The sequence below is a fragment of the Falco naumanni genome, chromosome 12 (assembly GCF_017639655.2).
Source record: "Falco naumanni isolate bFalNau1 chromosome 12, bFalNau1.pat, whole genome shotgun sequence".
Taxonomy (NCBI): Eukaryota; Metazoa; Chordata; class Aves; order Falconiformes; family Falconidae; genus Falco; species Falco naumanni.
Window position 1 is genome coordinate 27438519 of NC_054065.1, and position 23807 is coordinate 27462325.

General features: G+C 39.9%; 1 protein-coding gene across 1 annotated transcript; it reads right to left on the reverse strand.

Moving 5' to 3' along the window:
• Nucleotides 1–1124: 1124 nt before the first annotated feature.
• Nucleotides 1125–19651, reverse strand: LBR (lamin B receptor). Its single transcript, XM_040611794.1, has 14 exons — nucleotides 19519–19651; nucleotides 14840–15020; nucleotides 13102–13290; nucleotides 11307–11390; nucleotides 10500–10662; nucleotides 9724–9920; nucleotides 9510–9564; nucleotides 7518–7712; nucleotides 6124–6227; nucleotides 5585–5710; nucleotides 5327–5495; nucleotides 3638–3718; nucleotides 3411–3533; nucleotides 1125–1356 (listed from the first exon to the last, which is right to left on the reverse strand). Exons 2-14 carry the CDS (start codon nucleotides 15002–15004, stop codon nucleotides 1196–1198), a joined length of 1812 nt encoding a protein of 603 aa, XP_040467728.1. The 5' UTR covers nucleotides 15005–15020; nucleotides 19519–19651; the 3' UTR covers nucleotides 1125–1195.
• Between the last annotated feature and the right edge of the window lie 4156 nt (nucleotides 19652–23807).

The window sequence follows — 23807 nt, forward strand, 5'->3', positions numbered from 1 at the left end:
AAAACAACAACTTTGGATTGAGGAGCATCTCCTACATTTTCGTAGCATATCTGTCAATACAAATATTTAAATGAACACTTCAATTGTTTCAAGAATTAATACATTAATTTACAAAAATTTTTATTCAGTGAACTTTTTTTAAAAAATTACTGGAAATGGATTTAGTTTCTAAAAAAAAGCTATCGCATTTTCAAATCTAAACACTGTACAGCAAAAACGTGGCGGCTTTATTATACACATTCGGTAAACGCTATGGTACATTAAGACATCATTTACAAAAGATCAGAATAAGCCAACTGTGGTCATTTTTTTCTTTCCTGTCAAATACGCGTACTCTGCACCTTTCGCTACCCCGCATTGAATGCTAGGTGCAGGACTAGGGTTCACTGCTCCCTTTCACAGCTGAAACAAGTGTTTGTATCATCTACCTTCAGGAGCCTGAGCCAGAAGCACAGCTTCTCTCCAGGGTCAGGGGCGCTGCCAGGCACAGCTCCGTGTCCCCCTTGGTCCCTGCTGAAGCTGCTGCCAGAACGCTGGGATGGGAGCGGAGGGGACAGTCATGTCGCTCTGATTCTCCTCCCAATCCCATCCCTGCAGGCAACAGGGCAGGAGAGGCCACATGAGCCTCCCCGACCAAAAAATCCTGTCAAGGACAAGCCACAAGGCAGCCACCGGCTGAGCTGTGCCAGCTCTGGGCCAGCGCTGCCGGTGGCACGGGCCCCTCATGGGGGTCAGACCCTCTGCTTCCAAAAACCCTGCTGCTCCTCCAGTTCAGGCAGCTAAGGCAGACAGCTGAAGTTAGATGGTACAAGTAACACCAAAAAATGACCTGGATGGAACTTCTGTATTTATTGTACTAAGAAAATAAACTTTACATCACAGTGCTTAATTAAATGCAATTTAAAAAAAAAAATGTAAACTCAGGATTCTAGATAAAAATTAAGTTGAAAAGTTAGGGCTCCAAGACATTTTAAAATTCACAATTTTTTAAACACTGAAGTCACAGACAGTCAGTTCACGTAATTCATGTACTTAAGATGCCTGTTTATGCATTCCACTGTTTGGTCACTTTTTTTAAAAAAAAAAAAAAAAAGCCTAAATAACAAATAGACCAAGTGCAAATGTAAGAGGTATATTTTTATTTGCAAAGAAACTAACTTTAAAAGTAATTTGCACATCAGGCATCTGGAATGCTCTAGTAAATGTAAGGAAATATACGGTACGGTACACGCTGACAATACCTTTCCCATGCCAAGCCATATTTTTGCTTACAATGATGTTCATCACGAGCTTCTCTATGAACAAGCAAGCAGATGAAATATATCACGTAGAAATATGGTAAGATGTGAGTAAAACCTGTAGAATAAAGTGTGAAAGTCACTTTAGATACAGCACAAAAATCCAGAAATGGTAGCTATTAGCATATACCAAGCTAGTGACATATACTCGTTACAGAGTGCAGCATCTTCTACTTTCATTGTAAACCATCAGATACTCAACAGGATAGTGCAACAATTTTGTGATGTTTACATGCGGATAGGAAAAGACCCACAAAAAACAAAAAAGCAATCCTTAAAATTCAGTCTCAAATCTACCAGCTTCACTCTCAATGCAAAGCTGGCACATATTTTAAGTTCTTCAGCTATCAAACCCAGAGAAGTATTTAAACCTCTGCAGCACCTGGCTGCCCCACACGGTTTTCTCTATTTTGGCTGTAGATGGCAACTCCAGCCTTGCTCAGAGCACACCGCTTGGCTTGCAGATGAAAAACTGGACACGACCCAGCAACGTGCGCTCACAGCGCAGAAAGCCAGCCATGTCCTGGGCTGCAGCAAGAGCAGGGAGGCGACTGTCCCCTTCTGCTCTGCTCTGGTGAGACCCCCCCTGCAGTGCTGTGTTCAGCTCTGGGGCCCCCAACACAAGGAGGACGTGGACCTGCTGGAGCCGGTCCAGGGCCACAGAGGGCTGGAGCACCTCTCCTGTGAGGACAGGCTGAGGGTTGGGGTTGTTTGGCCTGGAGAAGAGAAGGCTCCATCCAGGGAAACCTTATAGTGGCCTTCCAGGACCTAAAGGGGGCTTATAAAAAAGACAGGGACAGAATTTGTTATAGGGCCTGTAGCGAGAGGACAGGGGATGATGGTTTTAAACCTAGAGGGCAGGTTCAGACTAGATATAAGGATGAAATGTTTTATCATGCAGGTGGCGAGACACTGGCACAGGTTGCCCAGAGAGGTGGTAGATGCCCCTTCCCTGGAAATGTTCAGGGTCAGGCTGGATGGGGCTCCAAGCGACCTGATCTGGTTGAGGATGTCCCTGCCCATGGCAGGGGAGCTGCACTAAATGGCCTTCAGAAGTCCCTTCCAACCTCAGCTACTCTACGATTCTACGATCCCCCCACCCCATCCTCACCCCACACACTACAGCAACACTGCCCCTTCTGCCACAACGACACTGACAGAGGATTTGAAGAAGATTTGGAGTCCTTCATTTTCACGACTTTCCTGGGATTCTGTCTACAACTGTATATGCTAATCTAGTGTTGTCTACTTTCAATTAACATCCAAACTAAAATCAACCCTGGAGGAACACCTAAACTCCAGCTCCTCTCAACTGATGCTCTAAGCACTTGATGACAAAGTCCCGCTTGATCCAAACTCCCTGTGTCCCCCAGCCTGCAAAAGCCAGGCTGTGCCATGGGGTGCAGAGCACGTGCCTCAGGACATGTGTCACGCTCCCCTATGTGCTCTTACAGGAGAGACTCCTTCAGGCCAGGGGGGAACCCAAAACCATTTTCAGACTTGAATAAGAGGGTGATGAGATGTCTTTTCTGAAACTCTCACTGCTCCTCCTAAGCTCTTGCAAAGAATCAGGACTACAAAACCCCACTGGACAAAAAGGCTCCCTCATTTCCTCCAAGTGTAAACTTCATGAAAACTAAGAAGTATTCATTAACAAAAACTTTGACAGAGAATTCCACTCATTTGTGTCTGACGAGTTGGCTGGGGGAGGTGTTTAAATGTATTTTGCTTAAATTGCATCTCTATACGCAGTAGCCCTTGACTCCAAGCAAACTCCCACTTTTTGGGAGCTCCCTTTGAAAAGGCTACAGCACAGCCACTAACCTTAGAAAGGTAAGGAACAATTTATTAGCAAGCAAGCCCCATCGTTATTGAATGATAGTGTCAGAAAGAAGAACCAAATCTATAGTACAATATGTCAAATCTTAAATAAGATATAAAGGACAAGATGTAAGAGAAAACAGGTATCGAAAAAAGCTTACACCACAGAAATTTGCCAATTAGTTACAGATTTTAGTATCTCAAATAATTATCGCTTTACATTTCAAACCCAGTCAGATGTCAAAGCATAGAGGCATTTTTGATAAAATCCACTTTAGTTCAGGAACTTACCACAGGGCAGGGACCATGCTAGAGCCATGATGATGTCACCGAGATAATTAGGGTGACGAACAAAACCCCACCAGCCTGTGACAAGAAGCCCTTTTCCAGTTGCAGTGGGTATAAATTTCAGATCTGTGAATAGAGTATTGTAGTCAATACAACAGTCGAAATGTGTATTTAAATAGTATAAAGAGACATTGTATAGCAAGTGAACAAATGAAAAAAATGCAACTTACAAGCCAATTTGGGATCTGATGGATTCCTTCGGAAGTTATTTTTCTGAGAATTTGCACTGCGGAATATGTAATACCCAATACCTGAAAATATAAATATTATTTATTTTGCATTTTCAGTATGCTCCCATTTTCTTTCCTTCAACAAAAGCACTCACACGCTCTCCCTTACTACATCAGTCTTTTCCTTAGAGGCGTAACGGATACTCTCCCCTTCTCAGCGCTCTAACAAGACAGAAATGCTATTGGAAATCTGCATTCCATATGCCCTTACACATTACTAACTTTTTAAGACTTTGAAGAAACCTTATTTTCACATCTATTTTGACATTTATATCTGACTTACAGTTTATTAATGTAAAATTGAGTTTTAAATTCACATACGATGACGTGCTGCAGTTTGTAAGGTTATAGCTCTATTAGCAGCCTAGTTATCTGCTGCAGTGCCTACTCCATACACTGACCAGCGCTTGACAAGTTCACAGTATTAAAAGAACCAGATGATCAATTATTATCAGGGTTTGAAATTCATTTCACCCATCATTTTCACAAGGCAGCTTGAATTTGTTTTTTTCTGAGGCTGTATTGAAAAATATAATCACAACATACTTCAAATAAAGTTGTTTAATAAAAAGAAAAAAAAAATATTAGCTGCAAATTAAAAAAAGATGCTGCATTTCTCAGGATTGTACATATTAAGTTATACACCTTCATAGTCTTTCCAAGTGTTTAAATTCTTTGTCAGGTCTTCTTAGGTTTACTAAGATAAAAGTGACAAACTACAAGGCCATATTGGTGCAAATTTAGTGCACCTAAAAATGCAAGATCCTTTCTCTAAGCGCTCGGCTAAGCATTCAGCTAGAAAAAATGAGATGTTTTCTGTTGACATGAGTTTGTAAATATGGGTATCTGGGAAGGAGATACAGATTGTTAAACAACAAAACCTGTTTTTCCCTAGGTTAAATAAAGCATAGCCAACAAGCTGTTGACTTCCCAGTCACTTAAGAGTTGCCCCCAGTCTGACTTTTAAAAGGTGTCTGCTACATTCAAAATGTTTTAAGTCACTTTTGCAACTCCAGACAGCTTCCATCTAAAGGTGCCTCTTGACTGAACAATTAGGTGCCTGTGGATAACTGGCTAGCTGAAAAGGGTCACATAGACATAGTCCAGCTGGCTGGACAAAAATGCACATCACTCTCAGCTTATCTGAAGTAAAGCAAAATACACTGTCTTTGGCTGTCCTTGTTACACAATAACAGGAAGATTTTGGTGGGAAAAGAACGTTGCAGGTGGGAACAGATAACTACAGAAGAGAAACTAGGGGTGGGCTTGGTATTTAGGCAACTAACCAATAATGAGCTTAACTTTTGTAATATGTATGAGCTAATTATAAGAAGGCATAAAAGGTGACTGTAAGAGACAATAAACGAAGTCTGCTGATCACTCATATTGAGTGACTGTGTCTTCCCTCCGTCACGACAGGTGCCCAGTCTCATTTACCCTTCATTTAATAAAATGAGATTTGATTTTTGTCTTTGCGTCAAACAGTAGCCAGACACGTGCATCCATCAGCTGCGGTAACACAGAAAGTATAATCACCGTATCTTAGCTAAAGCTTCACCTCACAACTCAAGAGCCAAAATCAGGCCTACATTGTTACTACCAGTAACAGTAACATCTACTGTAACTTACCGTTCAGAACAGTAATTGCAGCAGCAACAGGCCAAGAAATTGCAGTAGGGTGACCAACTAAATAGAAGGCCTGCAGACTGTAGACGAACGGAACCCACACCAAATCTCCAAACGCTAGCATGAATCCAAATCCATCATGGGTAATATCCATTGTAGTCAAAATGGCTTCCTAGAAACAAAGAGGAAGGAGTTTAGAAAGCTTCACTCATTTAACTTTATAATTAGAAATGTTAACGATTCAATATAATTGTCATTTACCTCGTTCCAAAGAGCATCCACCACATACAGAAGCTGAAAGCTGTTCACAAGTATCATGGACAGAGATGGCATACTTTGATTGTGTATCTTCATCTCAGCCAAGAGCATTGCCAAATTTATAACAACCTAGTTTAGAAAAGATTTTACTAGAAATTTTCCTTGTTAAAGAAAAGTGGTATTTTCTATTACGCTATAGGACATTTAATACAGACATTTTTGACCAAAGTTTAAGTTTAAGGAAATAATAACCTACTTCACAAGCCACAGTTTGCAACTAACTACACTTCTGGAGCTGTGTAACCTCAACACATGAATACTTTAAGGTTTTTCATTTCTCACAGAGCAAAGAAGCTAGAATGTAGAAATTTTCCAAAAGTGAATAAAAAATCTGGCAACACGAAACTGTTTGTAAGTGCTTTTTTTCCTGTTTACAAATATATAGCGTATCCTCAATACCAACTCACTCTATATGTGGGGTTTTTTTAAAATCCATTTGTGTAATATTTAAGCAAATAAAATAACTACAATTACTGACTTACCCAGCCAATTAATCCTGGACGCAACTCACAGAAGTATTTTAGGTCAAAACTGCCAATACGAGGGTTTAATTCATGCCCAGTAAAAAAATCATAAATGAAATACCCTGCAGATAAATAAGACACAGTCTGTTAGCAATATTCTTCCTTTTATCTGCCACTACACTCCCCCCCATAAAGAAGTTCCTACTGTCTACCAAAGTTCTCTCATAAATAAAAGCCTTTAGAGTGGCAAGAAAAATGTGAGAGCATATGCAAAATACAAAACAAACCCCTCATGGCTTATACTTTAATAAGCCCAAATATTTTATTTATCAGGAGGTCTAAACACTTTATATGTTACTGTAGGCTTATTTCTCCTTGACACTTGTTCTTTATTTTCAGCCTTATCCTGAACCTCACAATTTCCATGAACATGATCATGGTATTAATTAATTCCACTTTTCCTCCTACTTCATTGTTCTTCTCTGGAGGGAAGAATTCCTTTAGCTGTGACAGTTCTCCGTCCATTAAGAGAGATGGACAAGAAGAATAAAACATGACTTTGACTTCAAGATACCCTGCACTGAGCTAGCACATAACAAGCACTTCGCAGAACAGTTAGAGAATGTTACTATGCCACTTAAAAAGACTACAACTGCATTTTTCAAAGAGAAGAACAATTTATGATCATTTATTATTTCCCTTCACAAACATACACGCTGCACTGACAAAGGAACAGAGGATATTTGAACACTTTAATACATTCAGTGTTCAGTCCATAAACTCCCTTTCTCAGTCACCCTAAGATCATCTTTAAAAGCAGTTTGTTTAATATGTAATGCTAATCGACTTCTTAGTCTATCCTTTGTCCAACATATGCATATAATTGATACTGGCTTGGGCAGTCTCATGACTGTATCAAAATTTCTTTTGAAAACTCAATTCATCCAAGCAGATTTAAAAGCACACAGCAAAATGAAAATTTAGAAATACATCGTAATTTCAAGTTCTGTGCCTGACTTCCCACGGTAAAACGTCTAGTTTTCAGTTTTTCCTTCCATTCCCAGCCGTTGCAGGAAAAGACCCACCAGAGGGGCACTATGAGGCAAACTAGCCAAGCCTCCCAGACAAATGCTGAAAACGAAAAGGAACTGTCCTCTCATAGCTAGGGGACTAGACCAGCCAAGATATTTTTGTATAAACTATTCAAGATAATCCAAATAAAATTTTAAGTGTTTTACAGTATCTAAGTGTGAACAAAAAAAATTGCCATTTCACTTGCAACATGAATTTTGCATTAGCAGAGAGAAAAAGTCGCTCTACTAGAATAACCAGCCCTAAATCTACCCTTTAATTCCTACAAATTGCTGTAGCAAACAATTGGAAAGAAATTATTCAAAGCATTTAGAACTCACCAGAATTTCCACCGGGTGCTAGTTCTTCCTCGGGTGCTTTCAGGGACCGAATATACAGGTAAATGCTCAACACCAGAGAAAAAGCTGCAGCTGCCACTGCAAACTGCATGAAGTGATCATACAAATAATGAAGCTCAAATTGAAAGTATAACAGAGTTCCAATAGCTGCAGCGGTCAGAATAAAAGCATAAAACCCTGAAGAATGTAGAAGAAAAACATATTAGAAAGAAAGAAAAATCCTAGCAGAACCTACTCAGTCCAGCCTTTCTGCATTTTTACGTCTTCCAAGATCTGTCTATATTCCAACAATGCCTTACACACCCCCATGCTCTTGAGGTTCAAACTTCTAGAGCACAGCAATATACCCAAGCCGTTCCATCTATGCCCTAAAATTTCCTGGGCTCCTCATCAAAAGGACAACAGGCAGGAACACCAAGCACTCCTACATTTTTTACAACGTAGGATCCACTTTCAGATGTCAGTGGAAAAACAGACACCGACACGACTCCTGAATAATGACAGCAGGTCACAAAATCCTATCTGTAGGACAGCTCAAATAACCGTATTTTCTTCTTCAAGTTAGCTGCATACACACCTCGATACAGACTGCCGTAATTCAAGGATTAAAATAACTATCAAGTCAAAACTGGAACACAAAACTTTTCTACTTTGAGAATATAAAATCACGTAGAATGGAAAGATGTCCAAATGCAAGCAAGCAGGCAGTTCTACACGGCTCTCTCCTAAGTACCTTCTATGGACCCTTTCACACGGTTGTTAGAAGGGACCTCTGGAGCTCATGGACCCCCCCTTGGCCAAGCAGGACCACCAGAGCTGGTTGCCCAGGACCACGTTCACATGGCTTTTGAGTATCTCCAAGGATGGAGACTCCACTGCTGCTCTGGACAACCTGGGCTAGTGCTCCGTCACCCTCACAATAAAAAAAAATAAAAGCATTTCTTGGTGTTCAAGCTCCTGAATTTCAGTGTGTGCCCACTGCCCTCTTGTCCTGTCACTGGCCTTTTTCTTTTCCTCAAGAAGGTTTTAAAAGTTGCTTTGAGAATTAGTCTTTGAAGGTACAAGAAGATGGCTTTTTTTACTTCCCTTTTTAAACCATCAAGATTATGTAGCTTGTTTCTTCTCTTTATCAGACTACAGATAACTGCAGGACTATGCCCCTACTGAAGACAAAAGTCCAAAACCAAAGAAGTCACAAGGCAGGCTCAATATGACTCACTTCCCCTGGACGTAATTCACTCTGCTTCTGACTTTAAAATGGTGCATCTTACCAGCATATGACAAAACCCCACTTAACTTCTTAATGTAACATTTGGATTCCACTACCACCAGAAGTGTCCTTAAACTGACTAATTGATTTAATCAAATAGGTAGCCTGAAACACCTCGAGGCACCAAAACACACTTTTCTATTTAAGCCTGAAAAAGCAGAACTGATGAAGTATGTTAAACCATAGAGAAACCTGCCTTATTCATAGGAAATCAGATCTGAGTAAGGACTCAGAACTGTTCCTTGCCAGGCAAGAATAAGAACACCTTATATCAATTACAACCATGCTTCTTATTAGTCTGTAAATTAGCATCCAAGATGATCTAGACACATAGGATCTCTTCAGATCACTCCTGAACACCTCCAGAAAAACAGGCCCCGTTACACAAGCGTAACTAACACTTCTGACAGGCAACTGTCCATTTAGCAATTATGCAAATGACAGGAGTCACCAGCCACAACTGGATGCAGAACAGGTGCCCTGTACATTGTAATATCTTGCTCTTGGGGCAGTTAGTTCCTGATCGTTACCAACCTCCTTCTTCCAAGTAAAGGCTCATCCTATTTTATGAAATATTTACAACAGATACTTAGTTTGACCATAAAGTGTATCTTCCGTCATTTGTACCTTACAGTACTGAGCACAGCAAACCAGTGCTTTCTGGCACTATCAAACTTAAGAACAAGCAACTGCAACCTGCTTACCATTTATCCGGTACTGCAGTTTCCTTCCGTTTGAAAGTGTCAAGCCTTCCACCACCTAAGGAGAATAAAATACAAAAAACTGCAGTAACATTGTTACAACTTAGAATGGAAAACAAATGCATTTGCTTTCAAACTCAGTGCATTAAGAACACACCCTGCCTTCCATCCCATCACACAAATTAATATGAAGACCCAATTGCTACTAGCAGCTTACCTTGCCAATTGGCAGTAAGGAAAACAGAACTTGAAGGAAAAACCACAGAAGAAAAACACCAAACACCCTAGCCTCCCAAAGACTTTCAAGTGCTGGGAGAGGAGGAGGGAAGTTCATAATACTGGGGTCATCTTGTTTGCACATCAACAGCAAGTAGAATACAGCAGCAGGCAGAAAAAATATCAGCATGAAGGTCCCTGTAAACAGACATCATGCCGTATCAGAAGATAAACAGAAAAAACAAAAAAGTTTCAGTCCCACTAATGAAACTCAATATTAACTTAAGTAACAAAGAAGAGACTGTCATTATCTATTCCTGAAGCAAGACAGCAGCAATCCCCCAGTCACATAATGGGACACAAGGACGTACTTCTCACTCCCATACGAGCTCATATAACCAAACTGAAGGATCACACCCACCGCATCCCTTTCAAATGGTTCAAAACAACTGTATAAAGGATACTTACTGTTGAGTTCAAAGCTCCTAGATTTTGAACACATAAAAACTTTGCTAGTTACTTATTTAAATTTAATTTGGGCATATTTAACTCTTACTGTGCCAGGGAAGGCTTCACTGTATTTCATAAGAGAACCAAGTGTAATTAGCAGTTCTTTGACTGCCACCAATACCAGCACAGACTGCAGTCATACAGTTCTGGATTCTGCAACCAGGATCCATAAACTGGAAAAACAGTTCTTGACGTGACACTATGGTCAATAAGTAAAAAACCACAAAAGTACAAATTTTCAACTATTAAGACAATTTGCACACGTACCAATTCTTCCTCCAAACTCTAGTTCCTTTGTTTTAGATGCTGCTTTCTCAGCTGTTTTTATTATCTCGGAATATAACTCTTCTCTTTTCTTTTCTTCTTTTCTTGGATGCAAGCTGTACTGTTCAAGCACACGCTCTATTTCCAGGTCTGGTTTCAACTTTTGCTGTTAATGAATACAAAGAATTTACTAAAAAAAAAAAAATCCCAGTGATTTTACCTTATTTTACTCCAGTATTTTACATTTAGGAGGACATTGTTCACTATAAACGACCAATATACAATGTGTTCTACTTTTATACAGTGCTTAAGTTTATGCATGTATATGAAGAGACTGCTAAAACCAGTTTCACTGTGACCACTTAGGCCGTGAGAACAAATCAGCAGCGGTTCCAGTACAGGTAATCCATTCCCACCCTCCTCCCTTCCTTTCTGCCACAACTCTGTGCATTAAGTTAACAATCAGGGGTAAAGAACTAATTTGGCTCAGTAAAAAAACACCTTTAAAATAAAATAAAAAATAATCACCTTCTATGGCCAAACATTCACACTGTAAAAGCATGGGAATGAACACATGTAACCAGTGAGGGTTTGATGGAATAAACAAACAAGAAAAATTAATATTACACAGCTCTAGTACTCTCCCCTTCTGACAACTTATTTTCCCTCCCCCCTGAACTTAGCTGAACAGTAAACTTACTCGACCTAAGTTTTACATTGCATTCTATTTCTCCTCGTTTATTTTTTCGCCCTTTTCTAGGGATTTCTGAGAAATCTAAGGCAGACTAAGAGTAAATACAATGTTCATACCTCCAAGCTTATGCAGGATGTATCATTTCTTTCTGTACTGTCAGGTTCACCATTGTATCTTCTGGTGTTATTCTCACTCAGTTTCTGGTTAAAGGAAAAAAAACAGGTTTTAGCCTTCTGAAAATAACAGCTACATTAAGTCTAAGTATATAATGAATAATTAACTGATGAATATGAAATAATGAACTATCTAGTTTTTTGTCAACTGCAACTGCTCCAGTTTTCTCCACAGGAAAACAAGTGGGTTCAAACAAACAAGTGGGTGCACCTTATCTACATCAGCCAACCCACCACCCCTGAAGCCAGCCTGTATGTTATCAGTATTAATTAACCCAGCCTCATTCCTCTACAAACAGTGAAATTAAGAGAGAATACAGCTTCCGAGTTATTTTTAACTCATCATAAGGAACTACCAAGTACAAATACATTTAGTAATTCTATTAGGAAAGGAGAGGAAATTTCAGTGTCCGATCTATGAGACTGCTCTGCAGGACTGGAAGTTTGATTTTCCATCAAATATCTAAGACATAAACTGTCATATTAAAATTCTTTTAATGAGTCTAGCTTACAAACTCTGGGAAGACATTTATTTCAATCTCAGCTTTGTAGAAAAAGACCAAGTCATTCCAGTCATACAACAACCAATAGATCGATCCTACTCCTCAATTAGAAGCCAGGAGAAAAACACCAAAGGTATTTCAACCTTCTTGTCTAAAGTGAAGTGTAGCTGCTGGCTACAAACTACTTGAAATGAGCATATGGTCCACTGGCTATGCACTGGGTCACACAGCTCAAAGTAGTTCACTACAAAACAAAAACCACAGCAATTTTGGTGCCAAAGAATGCTTTTAGTAGTAACAATTTACTAAACTAAACCTATATATTTTTGATTGGTTTAGTTTAGTTGAAACCTAATTAAATCCTATCTATTTTCAGTAGATCAGCAGAAGGCATTTCCAATTCAAGGGATAGTGTCTCTGACAAGTATCACTTGAAGCTGTCTCAAGGGCACAAGAGGCAGAAGAAATTAAGTTTGTCTCTTAAGAGAAACATCACCTCTGCTATTCTTTGCTTAAAGAACACCCAGAACCATTTTTAATACTCAATATAACATTCACAAAAAGGCCAAGAACAAACATGATATAAATTTCACCTAAAAACCAGGTATCTGATAAACTTAAAAAATGCCTACAGTGTAGTTTTTATAAAGAAAACAATTCTGCAATATTATCAATCAGCAAGGATATAGATATAGACATATATATATATTCTCAACACTTGAATTTTGCAGCAATCCTCCCATAGAAACGTCACATTTTCCCATTACTATTTAAATGAACTGTATATGAAAGCAGAACTAATTTTATTTCAAGTAATACCTACCTGCTATGTATTGATCAACACATCTTAAAAGCAGGCAGACTTCTTTTGCCCCATTTCATGAGTGGAAGCTTATGGCTAACAATGACTTCAGTATTAAAACATTAAAGAATTTGGTGAATTCTGAGGACTTCACAGTACTGCCAAATCCAAACTGAACTTAACAACGTAAGTTTACATTTAAAGAATTTCCTCACAACTCTGCAAGCTAGAAAGCCTAGTTTCAAAGAAAAAAGGCAGTTCTCAGATACACTTTTGCAACTAATTATGTTGTTCTGGGAACATAAGCTACAGCTGGCTTTTACAATAATGAAACCCAGTATGCATAAAACAAATCTTTTGCAAATAGCAAAAATTTGTTTTTAAAAAAAATCCAGCAGACCGCTACACATAAAACAAATAAACAAACTAATACCAGTAGAGCTAAGTTGGTTTCCTGAACAGTCTTCTTTTTGTCATCCTTATGTTCTCTTCTTTGGGAAGAAGAGCGACGTCTGCCTCTTCCTGGCCGACCAGGAGATCTAGATCGAGATCTGCTCGTACTTCTTCTGGAGGGAGAACTTGAAGAGGACTGGCTTTTCCTGTGCTTGAACGACGATTGTGACTAAAAGTAAGAGGGAAAGAAAGCAAAATCTTATCTTAGATGTTCCAAAGAACAATTTTAGAAACTTGGGGGTTTTGTTATGAGGACTCTGGCACATAGTTCTACGGAATGGTCTCTTATTTCCTTTACTGATGCTGTACAAAGGCTGTAAGAAGGAGAAACTACAGCATAGTCATTTAGCTGGTAATACCCAAACAATCCTGTCCCAAGTCCAACTGCTGAGCATCCTTGTCAAAGCTACAGGAATCAGGATATAGGCATCAGCTATCAATGTCAGCACCAAGCTCTTAAGCATACTACCCTCTTAATCCTTTGCATAAGTAAATGAATTGAAAGCCTTCCCTTAAGCCTTAAGAGACACCTGTCTTTTCAATTAGCTTTATTAATACATTTTGGCACATCAAGATGCAATGATCTGTTCAAGGCAACACAGCTCAAATCAATACTAAAAAAAAACTCAAATCAGCTAAATCATTAAATTAATTGTGGTAACCAATTTCATAAACAGTTTTCCCCAAAAGTATTCCATTTTACTTTGTGAAGTTTACACTGCTAATTTTCCCACATAAAATTTCCACAACACAACTTTTATATAGCATAAATGCTTTACGACAAAGAAAGGTATTTTCTGAGCTTGAGTTTGCTAACCTGCAAGCACTAAGTAAACCAGTTAGAAAGTCTTTAAAGCAGCGAAAATGGTTGTCTAACTCAAGGCAGAACCATCTTGTCCCAAAAGAAAAGGCCAGTTACAGGGCACGTACACTGCCACCAAAAGCATAACTACAGATCATGTGAAGACACACAAGTTGGCTTTGAACTTGCACAGGTTTTGGAACACGCCTTAACAATCCACTACAGCAAACATTCAAATAGCTTTTTGTCTCATGCATTCATTATACAAAATAATCACATTTTAAACTGAAAAGAAACTTGTATACAGTTTTAAAGGCTTTTATTAGTAACAAAAAATTAAATAATGAAGATGAGTAAAGAGGAAAGGATGTGCTCATATACATATGACATAACTTTTTCACAAGTCCCTGATTGCCACAGAGCAAAACACCTTATGAAACCTTCGGGGACCCGAACAGTACAAGCTAATCACAGATGTTTTAGGTATGTGCTATTTATATTTACAGTGATCCTTAGCTACATGCTTGCACTCATTTTCAAATTTTCTTATTTAGAAGTGGAAAAAAGTCAAATTGGTAACAACCCTCTGATTACTAGCTTTAGAAGCAAGCCAAAAACAATTTTTCATGAACAACCGTGCCATAGAGTTCCTGAATGATCAGACTTGTTTTTTCCCCAAAATGTATCACGTTTTTTTTCCAACATAAACAAAACAATCACACTTCTTTAAAGATAGGGTCAGCATTCTGAACTTCCACCTGAGACATCACATAGGAAAAAACTATTATGTAGCACCAATTCCTTGGAGACACAGTTAATGAAAACTTGCAAAGCCACTATCCAAATACAGATTGTATGTTTATCTGCATCACAAAATCAATATAATCTTCCATTAGAAATACTAACATGTACTCACCCTTATATCACTTTCCTTCAACTGAAGTTCAGTCCCATCTTTGTACTTAACAGTATAAAGATGAGAAACATCATCGTAACTAGTCACTTGCACTTCATAGTACAGGACACTTCCTGGCCAACGGCCCATCACCACCTCACCATCAGCAAACCTCGGGTTTGGCATTTTCCAAAAGAAATCCCTAGAAAAGAAATAAATCAATACATATGACAGCTAAACATTAGGCTTAATTTTTCCGTACTCTCTTTTCAGTATCATTTAGGCTGTAACAGAGAAACTTTGAAGTAAACAACTCTTCGCCTTAAATAGGTAAAAAGCTGCCTGATAAGAAAAAAAAAAAGCAGTTATCTGTTCTCCAAATTAACAGTAGACAGAAGAAATAATCTTAAAATAGAGCAAAGAGTAAAGTTAAATGTTATAAAAGAAGTGTTCAAATGTATTAATAGTACATCTACACCAGTATTCAACTATGAAGACACAATCTCCATAATCAGAGACCATCAAAACCAGGCAAATATTTGACTCAAATTATATAATACAGTTGATCTTATCTAGAGGAGATAAGAGTAAATCAATCAGATGGTATCCAAGTGTCCTCTAACCCTCTCTTCCTGTGGTTCCATAAAAATTACAGATGTGATGATTTCTAGATGTCAAAATAAAACATCCCCAATCTATTTAATACACACAGCCACATTACATACTTTCTTCAACTTATTATGCCAAACACTCAAAAGTTAGGAAACACCAGGATTTAGGCTCCTGCTTGCGTTGAATATTTTCTCTTTTCCATTTATTTAGCACAAGGCACTTAGTGCCCTTTGCAGGGGCCTATAGGAAAACAAAGTACAGCATCAGAGCAATCACATAATATCCTGAAAAACTAAATTCTATCCCCATGTCTGCACCATTAGGTTTTTTACTTCATATAGACAAAACATGATTTAAGCGACCACTCTTGGTCCACCATACCTGGGTGCTGGGAAAATGACAACTGCAACTTAGAGTTATGTTTTTTAATGTGAAGCCCTGTACAACTCTCTGAAGTGCCTTATACTATGTCATTGCCTTCTGCAAATAGGTATACATAGCAGAATATACTTTCAACCTGAACTTCTGTAACTCAAGTCTCAACATATAAAGTGAGGGTATCTTAAAAGTCTAAGGTAAAATACATATTAACATCACATGCACTATCACCATTTGTATGATTAACATAAAAACTTAGAATAGAGGGGAGAAAAAACAAACCAACCAGTGAATGCTTTTGTTTCAAAGTATAATAACTTGTTTGCTGAAAGATGTGAAGCCACAAAAAATGAGGTGAAGACAAATGTTTTAGATACTCATTCATTACACATGAACTAACCTTCAGTAAAAAGATTCTTTGGCAAAAACTACTGCTAATATGCAATCACAGACCTTCTTAATGCATTAGGGGATGGGACTACGTGAGGCTTTTCCATCAACTCTTTCTGGCATTTCCTGAAGCTGCTGCTGCTGTTGGATTTTACAGCTGTGTAGCTCTCCAAGTCAAAGAAGAAACCAAAACCTGCAAAATTCGCTCATGTGGATTTTACTGCTAATCCACCTAATTGCTTCAGAACAGAAACACCTAGCCATCTCCTTTGCTTTGAAGGAGGAAAAAGAGTAAGTTTTATCGTTTGGTTTCATTGATACTTGCCAGTTAGAAAAATTACCGGAGTTCTGGTCTAAGCCTACAGGCACATGCTCTTCCAGCTCATCTGTCTTTACCTCCTGTTTATTGTCCCAGTCTCTTGTTACTTTCTTACCCTTTCTGAATTCCCATTCTTTGGCATTGTTTTATCCCAGTCAGTTTAACACCCTCAAATTCATAGCCTTGTTTCTTATGATGCCATTAAATACAATTTCCATATTTCCATTTCAAATTCTTCTCCATTCTCTCCTTACTCACCTTCAATTCCTTGGGGAGGGTTCTGCCTTTTCTGCCCTTGTTCACGAAACAAGTTCCAGTTCCTCTTTGCCATCTGTGGGCTTAAGATCTGATCTCGATCCCATCTGTCTCATTGCCCAGTTTTCTCGCCCAGAAGACAGTTCTTTAGGAGATCCATGTCTACTACTGCTCTTTCCCCAGTCTCTCACACAGTTCCAGCTTCTTCCTCCTCTTCCATAAATAGTCTAAACACCGGTCCACCACCAAGCCCCAGATGTCATAACCTGACCCATAACTTCATTTCCTCCTTGCTATTTTACTTCCTACACTCCAGCCAACTGTTTCTTAACCTGCAACACCTCAGGTATCATCTGTGAACTCAGAGCCTGAGCAGGACAAAGCTGCCAGATCCTAAGACAAAACTGTGAAAAAGGGAATCTTTGAAGTTTTAGTCCTTTTTGAAAAAGGGAAACAACTCGGTTGTTACTAAGGGTGTGTAAACTGATTTTTATCATTTATAACAACCACTTCAAATTCTAGATACAATTTCATCGGGATAATAAAATGCAATTCTCTGCCAAACATCAAAACCCAGCATTTTTGTACACAAACACAAAGACAGCCCAAAGCAAAGATAACCTGATGACTTCACTCTTTTTAAAGGCAGAAAACCCCTCCCTCCTTCAACCTTGTTCTCAAAAAAAGCTGAAGTTATTTTAAGAGGTTGGAAAATGTGGTTGAAGGACCTGAAGCTAAATCAACATTGCGTAATTCAGCCTGAGGTAGATATCAACAATATGAAATTCCAGAACAATAAAGCTAAGCAAGTGGAAGTATTCTCCTGTGAATCAAAAGTAACAAAGAATCTTACTAATGGGAAGACCTACTTATTTTTCCATTTTTTCCCTTAAATATTAAAGCTTAATAATGATATCAAACATTAAACACTAAAAAAATAAGTATTACTTCTTACTCTATCAAAAATTACCACCTTGCTCTGCACCCCTGTGCCTCCTGTGAGGGAGGTTTGCGGTTTGCAATCCTCATTCCACATATCCCACTTCAAAAAGCTACACCTTTAAAAGGCAGCCTTCATCTGTTCAGGTAACAAAACTCATCACTGGCATTAAGAAAAATAAATATAGGAAATCTTAAAAAAAGTTTAGATATTACATTTTTAATTTCCTGCTCTTTCAAGCTCTACACACACCCCACATAATTTTCGGGGTATCAGCTGGCATCAGCGTCACATTCACAGTAGTCCTACACAAAGTTTTTAATTTACAGGGCTTCAAAATACGTATTCAAGCAACCTCAAAAGAAAATTATTTCATACAATGAACACTGTACTGTACAGATACATGATTGCAAGTATATTCACTTACTCCCAAGATGAAATTTGTGTTTTCTGCACCATAATGATCTTCCTTTAGGAAACCAGATTATAAGGGAAGGGCTCAAAAGGATTTTGTATCCTATACCAAGCCAAGGCAATTAATTCGAAACTCCCTGGAGCTTAAAAGTTGGTCAACAAAAAAAGTTACTGCTGACTCAACCAAGAACAGAACAATTAAAGGGAAACATGGCAGAGAAACCTATCGCCCCATACATCTATTTCTGGTCTTTCTTAATGACCCTCTCAGTGGGTATGTGGAAAGATATTTCACTCCTGTCAAGAAAATAAGAAGAAAAAGGCTGCTAGCTTGTAGCCACTAGAAGACCATACCACATCATCATAAGCTGGGTGCACAGTTTTAAGAAATAAATTAAAAAAAGACTAAAGAAAGTTTTCCCTCCTGGAAAAGCAAAGCTCATACGTATCCAGTGATTCTACTTACTAATTCTGACATCTCACCACCAGCAGATAATGTTATGTATATCAGAGAAGGGAGCCAGTTGAATGCAAGAAGAAATGCAGGAAAATAAAGAAAATATTGACAGCCAAGACTAACAAGACACAGCTTCCAAATGGAAAATTACTACCAAATTCACCAAAGAAAGCGAGTTGTGCAGGATCTTTTCAGGATCACCATTATTGGTTCCACATTTCTAGCTCTCTACCTCCATAATGGTGGAGAGGCACTTATGATTGCTGAAGCTTGGCTCCACCGAACAGCCACATTAGCTTCACCACTAAGCACACGTGCAAATAAGCCTTACGGTAAAATAAAACCCTGTCAATCCTCGGGCAGGGAAACGAGGTTTTTCCCTTTAAAAAGGCTTCTCATCAGAACGCAGGAAGCGGAGGGAAAGCGCCAGGATCCCGGAGCTCCCCAGGCAGGGCCGTTACAGGCGGCGGGCGAAGGCCGCGGCGTTGACAGGAAGGGACCCACGTGCCGGGGAAGGCCCAGCCCCTCAGGCTCCCCGAGGCACCGCCCCGCCCGCGCTCCCGGCCCGGGCCTGGCGCAGGGCCTCCGCCGCGGGGGAAGGGAGGGGCCGGGCCGGGCCAGGCCGCCCACTCCGCGCCTCCCCCACGGCGCGCCCCCGCCACACCGGGTGGCCGCGGCCTTTCCCCGCTGGCGGCGTCCCGAACAAAGCGGGGGAGCCCAGCCCCACCACCCCGCGGCCCAAGCGAACGGGTGGGCAGAGGAAAAAGGCGCCCGCCCACCGGGAGAGGGGCCCGAGCGGGGCCGCGGCCCGACGCCCGCTCATGGGGGCGGGAAGAGGCAGCGACGGCGATTGGCCGGAGCGCTCCCCCCGGGAAGGCCGCGGAGGCAGGGTTGTGACCCGGCCCAAGCGTGCCCCGGTGCCGCCGTTCCCTTACCTGGCGCCCGCCCGCAGCGGGCCGGGAAGGAGGCGCTTCCGCGGAGCAGCGGGAGCCGGGCCCCAGCGCGGCGCTCTCCGCTGAGGGGACCAACCGCCCTGAGCGACGGTTACGGCAGTGCAACAGTCCGCCCCCTCGCCCCGCCCTTTCCCGCCCGCCAACCGCGCCCATTGGCCACGACGCGCCGTTTGAATCGTGGGTGGCCACACGCTATTGGCTGGCGCTCGATGGCGAGGTTCTCCCGCCCGAGGCCCGTCGCCTCCCCGCCCCGGTGAGGGGACGAGCGGGGCGGCTAGGCCGCCTCACGGCTGATAACGGGTGCGGAGGGGAGGAGAACTCGGGCGTAAGAGGCCACCGTCGCCATAGCGGCGTCTGCCTCAGGCCGCCTGCGCCACACAGGCCCCACCGCTGGGCGGTAAACAAAAAGAGGGCTTTGTATACGGAGCGCTCGGGTCCTCGCTCGGGAGGCGGTGTTTGAGGCGGCGGGACCGTGGGTGCTCCTGCGCTGACTGAACAAGTGCCTGTGCTCCGGGCAGCCGTGTATCCCCGGCACCCAGCGAGGCTGAAATGTGGTAAAAAACACCCTCCCGCCGAAAGAAAAAATTAAAAAGCGCAAAAAGAGCAGCGGTGGGTGCTGACCGCTGTCCTTCTGAGGCAACTTTTGCAGAAGGGCCATTCAAGTTCCTGGCAGATTTTGAAATCAGGAAATCTAAGCAATACCTTTAGCAGGCAGAAGAAAAAAAGGTTGTGAAAAAGTTAACGAGTCTTCATGCACAGTGAGTTTTAATTTAAAATAAGTTATTTCAAGTGATTGGATCTTAACGATTAAGTCCTTTAAGCATGAAATAGGGACGTGTTTGTACAATCTTTATAGACCTCTCAAACTCTGAATTTGGATACAAGCTGTTAGGTCATATTCTGACCAAATAAAGGTTCCCAACTTAAGGAAAATTCCCGAAAGACCATTGTTTTCACATGCAGCAGACTGGCAAAACCACAGAGACACAGCAAAAATTCTCAGATTAAATACAAAAAACAAACCCCTGTAACATCATCACCACAAAACAAAAGTGCCACACAAAACCCACAACCAAAAATGAACAGACATAAATAAGGCCTATGGTAACGGTGGGCTTAACTTGTAAGATTTACCATTATTTATTTGCTCACAAATTCGTGAGTTTTTGTTTGGGTTTTTCTTTAAGTTTCTATCTATGATGTTTGAAGTAAGAGCATCATGTCAAACTTTTCACCTATGTAAATCAGTGCAGGAAATAGGCCTTCATATGTAAAAAAATGTATTTTACTATTTATTCTGCCTAGTTTGGCCTTGAACTTTTTAATTTTCCCAAGCAATTTTTAAAAAAATTTGATTCGTATCTCCCCTTTTTTTATACCAAATAGGTAAGGTTGTATTTCCTTATGCATTCATTGTATTTTTCACTACATGATACAGTTAGAGGCATCTAAATGAGGTTAAAAGTTACTCCATCAAACCAGTCATGTTTAAGAACAGATTTAAATAAATGCAGTTTGAATTAATTTCTATTTTTGTTTGGTTAAGGCAATCAGCTTTTATCTGAAAGACATTTAATAACTTACTATGCAAAACAATGCAACTGAAGCTTCATTTCTGCTTCAGATAATGGATGTTTTTGATTCCAGCTAGGATTTTTGCTGTATTACTGTTGCACAGTTTACAGTTATGAAGAACTGTTTTCAGTAGATGTCTTTTAATTATGGCAACCAATACTTGAAATGAGCCAGCTTCATTCTGTTGGCAACAGATGCCTACAATTAATATGCTTAAATATGAAGTTTTTCAGCTATAATCTCATTTAGAGAGTAAACATGCCTTCAGAGTAGTGGTTTGTTTTGAGGATTGTTTATTGAACCTGGATTAGAAAGCTATTGGGCCATTAAGAACTGTTTATTGAAATTCTGCCAGTGAACCTGTTGATAACCGGTACACACTTGAGAGATTATTTTGCAAGTGTTTATGGGACTAACACAGGTCGACTGTTAAATGGGACAAATGTGAAATCTAGTCAGACCATCACTGTCAATATGATACTACCTGTGCACTGCTGCAAGTTAGATTTTCAGTGTCTGTATATAGGACTCAGAAGCAGAGAAATTTGCCAATGTATGCATAAAGCATCTCAGTCCCACAACACAGTACTGAGAATTCTCCAGGCTTTCATTTTTTCAATAAATATTAAGCACTATGATATCATATCTAACTGAGAACGCTATGACCTCTGTGTCCCCGTAAGATGTTGATCTGTCAAAATTCATCCCTCAGTTCTCCTTTTGATATCAGTAAGAAGTGTCAGAGGGCTCTGGTGCTGGAATTGGTTCCACCAAGGCTGCCTGTCACCTTTCCTTCTCTGATTCCTGTCTCTGAAATACTCTTTGCATGGAGACAGAAAGAGGGGCAGGATTTGGGAAGAAGCCATTAGAAAAGCACTGGGCAGTGAGTGTTAACTGTGACAAGGCTCAGGAGGATGGTGGAAAACAACGATGATAACCAAGAATGGGATTACTTTACTCTCTTCCAGCAAGGGCCAGGAAAAAATACTTCAGATGTATGTTATGATTCTCAAGTCTCCTCAGGACACACACTTGGCAATAAAAAGTGCTGAAGTGTTAGAGAAAATACAGTTGGCTATGTAGATATTTAATATGAATAATCTGAGTGTAACATCTGAGTGTTGTGAAAGTGGAATTGGAGATTTTCTGCAGGACCGAAGTCTCAGATGGCTGTAATTAATAGCTGGAAAGGCCTCTACAGGCTATGCTTAGTTGCATGGTGTTAATATAATTAAGTAGTCCTGGGAAGTTCAGTTGTACTGACTGGCATTGGGAGAACAGGTTTGCTTTACAGAGGACCTCTCACCAAACTCTGAACCCCTCTGAGACTGGAGCCACTGAGTTTAGTGTCCCAAGATACTACATTATCTTTAATTTAATAGAAGATATGTTAAAAAATACTGGGATATTAACTCTAGTTAATAGTTAATAACAATTCAGGGGACTCAAATGGTCACCAGTTCTGAACTGTATATCCCAAGACAAAAACTGGTGACCATTCTAGTCCCCTGAATTGTTATTAACCAGATTATTGCTGCCTGTGATATTATGAATTACTGGCATTATTGTGTGTACTGATATTTAAGCTAATACATCTGGAGACTTATAACCGTATACTTGCTCAATGCCGTATGAAATCTCAGGTCTCACAGTAGAGCCCTCAGATAAGTAAAGTCTATGGAACTAAATTCAGGTTATATCCAACCTGTCTTCTTTTAATTAATGATCTGTAAACACTTTCTGAAACATTCAATTTCACTACAAATCCTTTGCCCTTTTTTTTCCCATTGTTATATAATAATGTTGGCATAGTCAATGTCTACCTTGCATTTTTTCTCTTCCTATTTATCATTTTACACGAGTATGTTTGTGGCTGACAAGTAAAATAAATCCCATCTCAGAAGTATTCTCATTCCAATAGAGTATAAAGACCAAAAAATTAACTAAATTCTCATTGATCAGCCAAATAAAGTTCTTACTGTTTCTGTCCATCTACTTACCTCTTTTAATGCAGTAAGATGCAGATTTTGATTTTTTTAAATATATAAATGTTTAAAAAAATTCTGATACCAGTATTTATCTTTCACAGAATTAAACCCACTTTAAATTCACAAACTAATATTCAGGAAATGCAACCTTGACACACTGCAGCAAGAAGAGCAGGCCGTGAACTCTCCTAAATTTGTTTAGCTCTGAAATATAACATTTCTGGTCAAAGTTGATCTTTTTCAGTACCACAGCTTGATCTAACAGCCTAGCTGTCTGGGGAACTCCCATGTATCCATACCATAGCTAGCCATCTCTGGGCTTAAGACAAGTATTTTTATTACTTCAGGTTTATTTTACCATTATTTTTTATAGGTGCCGTAAAAAGGTAGTAAAAATGAGTCCTCCTATAAAGTTGCCAACCCAAGAAGGCTGGGAAACGTTATGATAAATGGCTTTAGCAGAGGCTTCGGAGGTGGGTGGGGTAATCTGCTTCTATTTCCTCTCCTGATTAGCCCTTTGCTTCGGTGAAAGAAAACACCCGTAAGACTCATAGTAAGGTGTTGGGTAGTAGTGAGTTTTTTTAGTCTGTTAAAAAAACCCATGTACATATATATACACACACGTGTACTGTATGTATATATTATATATGCATATACTATATAGGCTACTGGGGTGTGTGTGTATATATATACACACTGTATGTTTTC

Bases quoted from the DNA above. Each gene is read 5' to 3' on its own strand.
- LBR (XM_040611794.1), bottom strand. From the start codon at position 15,004: ATGCCAAACCCGAGGTTTGCTGATGGTGAGGTGGTGATGGGCCGTTGG. The intron at 7,713-9,509 runs GTAAGCAGGTTG...TACATTCTTCAG, and splicing joins ACTGCAGTACCGGATAAATG to GGTTTTATGCTTTTATTCTG. The intron at 3,534-3,637 runs GTAAGTTGCATT...CTCTATTCACAG, and splicing joins ATCAGATCCCAAATTGGCTT to ATCTGAAATTTATACCCACT.